At 38.9% G+C, this 8,811-nt stretch overlaps 1 protein-coding gene across 7 annotated transcripts in view; it reads left to right on the plus strand.

Moving 5' to 3' along the window:
• LOC135223521 (treacle protein-like) overlaps positions 1–8,811 on the plus strand; it is a 443,099-nt gene that overhangs the window by 428,101 nt on the left and 6,187 nt on the right. For all 7 annotated transcript variants that reach the window (XM_064261986.1, XM_064261985.1, XM_064261980.1 and 4 more), the window contains one exon: positions 600–1,497. In XM_064261986.1, the coding sequence (XP_064118056.1) occupies positions 600–1,497 (898 nt within the window). The remainder of the gene's footprint in view (positions 1–599; positions 1,498–8,811) is intronic.

Genomic DNA, 8,811 nt, shown 5'->3' on the forward strand with positions numbered 1-8,811 from the left:
TTCTTTTACTGTACCTCCATTCATATTCTCTTTCCTCCGTCTTGCTATCCAACCTCTCTTAACATTTGTGTCATCTTGAAACTGCGAAGTTTTCTGCCTGTGACATCTTTCAGGCCTCTCTACTATTGTTTCAACTCTGAATGACCTCATAGGTCCTAGCGCTTGGCCTTTGGCCAAAATTCTATAAGCCTTGTGATTTATTTTGTCCATCGTGAGAAAGTGATCAAGGATGGAGTGATTTCTTCACCTTAACACAAGAACTATGGTAGGAAAACCTGAAATGTTTTTAGACAGACAACGTGTTGTGTGGCTCTGGGTGAAGTTTAGAGGATAGATTTTGTCAACTGGACTTCCTGCCGGGGCAGGAAAGTTCAGAAGTTACCCGAGTAATGTGACTATTACAATAGTAATTGGCTTTCTTATAGAAAAAAGTCTGTTATTGGAGTTGCTAGTAAAGAGTTTGTTATCACAAAATAATATCAGTTCGTCTCTTAAGTTAAATGTAGACTCCCCCTTTATAGTGATATATATTATTAACTACGAAAATGCCAGTCCCCAGCGCCTCCTGTTATTAATTTCCTACTTTCCTTTCTCCGCAGTGAGGCTCAGTGGCTGAACAAATCGCTGGACATGCTGGACGAGGCCACCACCCCCGCGAGGAACGGCGAGTTGGCCACCGGTTGCGGCCCGGCGCTGCCCTACAAGGCCTACAATTACTCTTCCGACGACGAAACGGACGACGACGTGGAAAATTCCCAGTCGGATTCATTCCCCACTTCCGCAGCTGCCATGCCCCCGCCCCCGCCCCCTCGATCAGCCTCCTACGGCCTGGAACTGCGCCAGAACCCTCAGCTGGGTCAGACGGGTCAGCAGGCACTGCACAGGTCACTCGGCGACGCTAGGGGGTCAGGAGGGGACGTGAGGGGCTCCAAGCATTCCTTGAGGGAGGGTCGTGTCTACGGCCTCGTGGGCGAGTGGCACGGCTGCTCCTCGGGAGAGCAGTGGATAGGATCCCACAGCTCCATAGGGCAGAATGGGGAGATCCTCGGAAGTGCCTCGCCCGTGATGGACGACCTGGACAACATGTTGATGAACCAGAGCATCCAGCAGACGAGTTTGGCCGTCGACTCAGCCAGCGAGTCTGGCAGCGAAGGAAGCGGCTGTCGCCTGGGGAGCAAGCGAGGACACGCCTTGCAGCCGAACCACCACCACCACCACCCACCGGGAACCAAACATTCGCAGCACTGCCACAAGAGGGCGGGTCCAGATCTCACTCGCTTCGCTATGGCGGTGAAGCATCTTCAGAGGCACGTGGTGGAGATCGACAGGGCCGTCTTCAGCATGACAGGGGACATGACAGGCACCAGGCAGGATGTGACTTCCTTGAAAGAGGCTGTGCTCGCTCTGCAAGCAGACACAGACACAATAACCACGACGTTATCGCACCTCACGGAGGAAGCCATTTCGGCTCAGCAGAAGATCACCTTTGCAACGCAGGTATTGTCTATCGGCTGGAGTCACTGCATCACTGCCGCCTCCTCCTACTCCTCCACCTCCTCCTCCTCCTCCTTCACTCTGGACAAGCTGCTGCGTCTAGTTCAGTTAACAGGTTTTTCCATGACTTGCAACTAACAGACATTTATAGAGTCTAACGTTATTATGATTATTGCATTCCAGCCCTTCAGAAAGTAGCTAACAGTAGCCGTGTCTTCCTTTATACTAATGATTTTGGATGTTCTGTCACGACTCTTCGTAGTGTATCTCTATATCATAAGCATTTCCCATCTAACGCGTCTAGGTTTTCACAGACTTGATTAACCATAACAGAATTAACTAGTTAAGAAAAAGCCCGTTGTTGATTGTTGTTATTTAAAGGCTTGATGAAGAATCCTGTAAATCATATGTGGCTTCAAGAGAATGATCACGAAGTGCTGAATGAATCAAATGTTTAGGACCTCTGACTTATTAAGATTTTTATTGTCATTTCAGTGTAGTTTTACAGAACAATGTCGTCATGTTGTGATAGTTCATAGCCCCACAAGACAATCGTTCGTATTCTTCGGCTGATGCCATAGATAATGATAAGGATGTCGTCATCGTGCTGCTGAAGAGCAGAATTAAGATGTTTTCACTCCTCTTACCTGCTCTGCTCTGTGAGATATATTCAGATCAAATGTCATTTCTCCAAAGCACAGAGAAATCTTACGGAGGAAGTTTCATCAGTTTAGATGACATTGCCTGCTTTGGAAAAATGTCATTCTCTGTCGCAGCCAGAAATGTATTTTAATCTACAAAGATAGGGAGCTCTCAGTGTTGGAGAGATGGAATATGAGATGACAGCACTGTGTGTACTTAGTAGACTTTTCTGTTGAAATACTGTATAATAGGAAATTTTTCTTTCGTCAAAAGAAGTATTCCTAGTATTCTGATGACTAAATGCTGTTAGTATTATGCACTGCTAACGTCAACAGGACTTTAAAGGTCTAATCAGCCTTTAACTTAGCAGCCTGAAATACCTCTTGTCATTTTTCATGTGGGGTTGGAAGTTGCCACTTTTAAGAAATGTATTGAGGGCTCCTTTGAATTTAATGTTGAGTTCGCTCTTTGTGTTCCGGTAAAAGGAAAGTCTGTCCTAAAATTTAGCTCTTTTTCAGAAGATGGAGTCCTAGAATTGACCAGATTTTTCAATGACATAGGTATTCTCCCTTTTTTTTTTCAAGTTAAATTACCCTTATTTTCTTTGGCAAGTTTTTATTTCCAATGTATTCAGTACGACTTTTGTTTATTACTGGTTAATGAAAGACCAAATGCAAGCGTTATCAAAATAGAACGTCTTAAAAGTATTCCAGTATACAACCAGTCCAGGTATCCGACAGTATGTTTCCAACTTGCACCAAAAACTGTATCATAAACCCGTGTCATGCAAATTGATTTCAGAGTTAAGAAGCACAGGAAATGTCGTGAAATATTAATGTTTATATGTTTGCTTTTGTATACATAACTTTTAGCAGGTTTGTGAGTGGGCACCAGAAAATATAGTGAAATCAAACCATCAACATATATCTAAATATATACAAAGCAGTCTTTTTGTATTTACATCTACTACATAAGTTGAGGTCATTAATATTCGTGTTGTACCTCAGGAAAGTAAACACTAGTACTATATACCCTTATGCATGCTGTTATGTACTAGACTGCACGCGAAATAGATAGTCACTTGCCATTGTTTACAGATACGATTGTGATGTCCAGATTTGACTCCCTGTTTTGTAAGCACGTCAGGTCTTCGAAACTGGTCGATGACTCCAACATATCCCCCAACTCTGGGAACGATGACTAATCGTTTTGAACTTAACTTAGAGATTTGTAACTGAAATTCCGAGTATTTTTTTATGGTCACGGGAACTACAGAATGCCCCTAACTCTCTGGGACTTGTCACCGGTACAGATATTTTCCTCGTAGAGATTTGTAACTGCTTTGCTGATCTGGGGAACTTAAAATAGATTTATTGAAACTTAGAGCATTTTTACCATCACATACAGAAGAATAGCATTTAACTTTCTGATGCTGGTAACCAAATTTCAGATACTGAAGGTTTGTGGTTTTCTTTGCAAATCTTTGGAACATTAGCAAAATTAAAAATCAGTTGCCTGATCTTGGGAGCTGGCGGGTGTTCTCCTTCCTTGTAGGGACTGTTGAAAGTCTGTTTGATTTGAGAAGGTGACAAGCAACTGTTAGCCAGTTGTTTGCAAGTTAGCCAACGATTCCTGGATTTTAGAGGTTATCAAAAATCTATGGGTGAACTTAGAAAAAGGAACAGCATTCTCGAAGGATAGGAGATCAAAACCTACGCTTACATGTTTTTGATCCAGTGGTAGATATTTAGAGCTGTTGTGGGTTGACCAAATACCTTAAGGCCTTAGGTGATTATGTATTCATCACTGTGACCATAGGAATTACCAGTTGGTTCTTCTAGTTTGCATGATCTTCGCCTGGTTCTCTGATCTTGAGAGCTGGTAAATAGTCTCGTGATTCTGACTGGTAGTGACCATGCGTCCAGTCAATGAACAGTTACTTCCTTTAGGGAGCAGATAACTGATAATCTGATCCTTAAGACCATGGAACTGTTCATTGACAACTGAGACTGTGTTTAGTTGTAATAGAAATCATTTGGTTGTGTTTGATGTAATATTTGGTATCTTCTTATTTGGGCATCGTATCCTTGTTTACTGGTAAATTGCTGACCGCAGAATTGATTACAGGTTTCTTGAGCTTAAGTACTAAAATCTCAAATCTCACCAAGTTGCTTCGTAATGTAGTTGAAATTTATATAAATCATTCGTTGATAGACTTTTGCAATATATTTTAAAAGGATCCAAGGGCGTATTTGAAATAGCTATCTTCACTGACATACTTTCATTTTAATTAGATCTCTTACAAGGTTGGTTCCCTCGCTGATTTCTGGTTTATCATTTGGTTACATAAACAATGCAAAGTAGTGTATTATCTGATTGGAAAGCCTGTTCATTTTGCTGTGTTTTTTACATTGTAACTAAAGTGTCCTTTGTGTGTGCTATAGTATTTGCAATAGTATTTGGTGGCGGAAATTTCCATGTTAAAGAAAATTGAAATCGACCATGTAGAAATATGAACACTTCTTTATCGCAAAGAAACAATTGTCTTTCTAAAACCGGCCTCTTTTTTAATTCAAGACCAGAAAACCAGTTATTCATTAAATCAAGAAATTCCTTATAGCTCAAAAATACAGCCGTAGTGCACGAATGAAGCGACAGTTAAAAGGTAATGACTAAGTCTTATGTCAACTGTTGTCTCGATGAACTCTTTCTGGAAGTTCGATTGTAAGTTCGTGTGAACTCATCGTCACTTAGAAAGAGATAGTGCTCTTTTTTTCGTGGGCTTGTTTTATAATGTTCATGGTAAATAGTAACATTTATGGAAGTGATCTGAGATTTAACCTTAGAGTCACTTTAAAAAAAAAAGGAAACAGTCTCTTTCAAAATAAAAAAAAAAGGGGGGGGGATAGTTTCCAACATAGATATAGAGCTCTGTATCTATGGTTTCCAAAGTGTTTGACCTTTGAAGGGGTATTTCAATAGTAATTTACCCAGTTTACCCCGAAGGAGGGTAACACCATCAGTGAGGTGCGCTGCAGTCATTACTGAAGGTTCTTTGCAGCATCCCTTAAGCCCCTAGCTGCAGCCCCTTTCATTCCTTTTGCTATGCCTCTGTTCATATTCTCTTTTCATCCGCCTTACTTTCCACCCTCTCCTAACAATGTTTCAATATTATTCTCATCACCGAATGACTTCATTGGTCCCACCACTTTGCCTTTGGCATAAATTTTCTGTTCCAACCCATTACGTGGTTGAAACATGAAAATGAAACGAAAATTTTAGAATTTTGTAGCCCCCCCTTCTCGAACATGGCCTTGATCAAGAACTTCAGGGGCAAGCATATCATGTACCTCTTTCCATTTCAAGTCTTACCTTAGATCAGTTGATAGAGAACGTTCACTAGAACATCGGCACGGCGCTTAGGAAGTCTACCTTGCTTGGAAACAGATCCAGAAAGTTTAGCGGTTATTGGAGTACTCAATTATTTCATGAACGCAACTTCGGTCTAGAGAATAGTCAACTGGACCAAACCTCATTCAGACAAGTGTATCGATGCGTTCTTTTGAATGTTCCCGTATCAAATCTGCTTGTTTCTGAGGAGTCTGTGAACTATCTAAGCTGTATATTTTTTTGAACGTATATTTATTTTACTGAACGCTTCTCCTTCGTAAACGCTCACTCATTAACTCTTTTACTGAGTGCAGTTTAACTACTGACTTTTTCTCCCTAGAAATACTCATTTGTAGATAATTGCTTCAAGATTTCTGGGATTTTCGGTACAAGTGCATTTTTCCATGTGACCAAAACAAATAATAGACAGGTACTATTTTATACATAAGAGAGTGCCTTCTCCATGCTCGTTCTATCTGATGTTGGTGAAAAAGTGCATTATTACTTGTAAAGCAAAAGTTTCTTTTTTCATTCAGTCTGAAATTTAATTCATGTTTTGTGCACCGTGTTAAAGGTGACATACAGTAATTGAAGCCTGAAGGATATACTAATCATGCTAGTTAGTTTTTTTCTTTTTCTTCTGCCTTTAAGTATTTTAGAGACTTTAATTGACCACTATTATCCAACAGTATATAACTCTTTACTTCCTGAGCGTTAGTTAATCTTAAAATCTCGATATCATTCATGTCTGACCTCTTTTCTGGTCAAGTGTCTGTTAGTCTGGTGGTGGGGGTATAGGTGAAAGCTTTCTTTTATTGTATGATAGGCCAAGTGTGTGTGCGTGTGTGTGTGTGTGTGGAGAAATAGAAGCTTTCACATGTACGTTCCAAGGCCTTCCTAGTATCTATGGTTGTTCATTCTATAATATTTAATACGTGTTCATGTTTCGAAGATTTTGTATGTAGGGTCTAATCGGAGGTGTTGTAGACTCCATGAGTTTGTCCTAAAATGTGTGCGTGTTTTATTGCCAAGTTTTTAATAGTTAAACACGCATAGTATGTCTATTTTTATTGACGGTTTTCTTTCTTAAACAATTTGAATAATTCCACAGACATTATGCACGGAATTTTAATTTTATTATCCCTCTGAAAGAATCAGATGAAGAATGAAGTTAACATTTAGTCAAACTTGGCGAAATTAAACTTGATTTTTGTTTTCCTCAATTCCGTTTTCTTGTTTTGGAGGATAATTTTAGTAGTAGAAAACGCTTCAGTGAGCTGTAAATATTAGGGGTTACTATACTAGACTTATTTTAACAAGATCCTTCCCTGATTAAAGCTCACTGCAAACTTAGTAAAAAGAGAGAGAGATTTGTAATCTAGGAAAGGTTGAATGACCTAGAATTGAGAGGGAATATTAAAGAAATAAGAGTATACTGGTATGTAAGTGCGTAGGTATGTTTACATATATTTTTGCCGAAAAGATTTCAAAACGTAGTTCGTACTTTTGGTTTTATTACCGACACCAAGATGAGTACCTGTATACAAAATCGTATCCTTCGATGTTTGTTCGTTCTTGTGTGCGCGCGTGTATGCATGAGTATGTCCATATGGTTAGGTGCGTCTTTTGAGTCAATTGTTACAGTAGTTTTAGCATCTAAACTGATAGGGAAATGTAGTTGTTAAATGTTTGTTACTAAAGAAAAAAAAAAGTGAATGATAGTAGTGGTTTCGAGTAAAGCAAATGAGGAGAGCTGGTCAGTCCGTTTGGACACAGAGCGCAATACTAAAACCACTTGCTTGTATTGAAATCAAATGATACGAAGAATCTGACTATTTTCCTCCCTACTTGATATACATAGTCTCATATCCTTGCTGTTTCCAATCTTTGTGTATTTTCCTGTGAATTTTGTTTATGAGACAGTAGTACACGAGGTCAAAGTAAGCAATTTGCCAGGTAGAGAGATTAGAGGCAATTGTAGTGGTACCTATTGTCAGAGCAGCGGAGTGATGTGTAGAAGACTGAATTAGGGGTCAATTTCCACTTGGCATGATAACAAATGTTTATATTTCCGTTGACGAGCAGTTGGCTGTTGCATTTAAATTTCTTGTCGCCACCGACAGTTAGGGAACTAAAGCGTTGACTGTTTTTCTTATGTTTCATTTGATACAGAAAAGGGAAATATGAGATTTGAAATGTCTTTGAACATTGCAAGAGCAGAGACACTCATTTCTCTGTCAAGATATACAAGCCCTATGCTTAGGTATTTACTGTGGAAGCTGAGTATGTTAATATATCAATATTAATTTATTGGTAACGATAACAAAAGCATACTTCCTTGTACGTATATCTCAACAGCAACAAAAATAAAGTACGTATATCACCTGTCATTGTTAACAATATTATGAGAGGTTAGAATGACTTTTTCTATTTTTATTAAGTAATGAACACAGAAATGTGCAGTATGTTACTAGATATATTAAGTAGATAGGAATGATTTCAACCAATTTATTGAGACGTAGATGAGTAATGATTTTTGGTTATAAGACAAGACTGTTCAGATATAAGGTTTCATTTCAGGGTCCCTCAGAAATATTGGAACTTATCTTTTTATGTCAAAGTATTTTGATGTTTCGGTATCATATCCAATTTCAACTCGGATTTTAATTATAAAATTAGAGAAAATTAGTTATAGTTTATTTTTATCATGGATAAAATTTGTGTAGACCCATGTTTTACCAGACATTACAGTATGTGTTGATGACACTGTAGTCTTAATTTTCTTATGGATATGGTTAGAAATATTTGCGTTCGTTAATATAACATAAAGGATGGATATACCTACTATAGTACAGACATATATAAACACATATTTAGTCAGAAATTACTATTTATGTTTTGAAAGACGCTGAAGATGGATTTACCTCGTTCAGACCCGCTAACATATTTGCCCGCAAAATACTACAATATTTACTCTGTTTTCAAGGAAGTTGAAAATGGTCATATAAATATTTGTGTTATTGTGTTAGTATATAGGATGCATAAACATAATACTTTCCCTTTGTGTAACTGACTCTCAATTTCTGCAAGAGGCTGAAACTTTAATAACTGTGTTGATAACCATGTTGGTGACAGGGGAAGTAGCACTTGTTAGTAAACGTGGCATCGTGGACATCTGAGACAAAAATAACATATATCCGAAAAATTCATGGAATGAGTGACACCACGACTTCTCTGAAGCTGATTGTGAAAGGGGGGGGGGGGGGGGGAATGGGGTGAAATTTA

The sequence above is a fragment of the Macrobrachium nipponense genome, chromosome 10 (genome assembly GCF_015104395.2).
Source record: "Macrobrachium nipponense isolate FS-2020 chromosome 10, ASM1510439v2, whole genome shotgun sequence".
Taxonomy (NCBI): Eukaryota; Metazoa; Arthropoda; class Malacostraca; order Decapoda; family Palaemonidae; genus Macrobrachium; species Macrobrachium nipponense.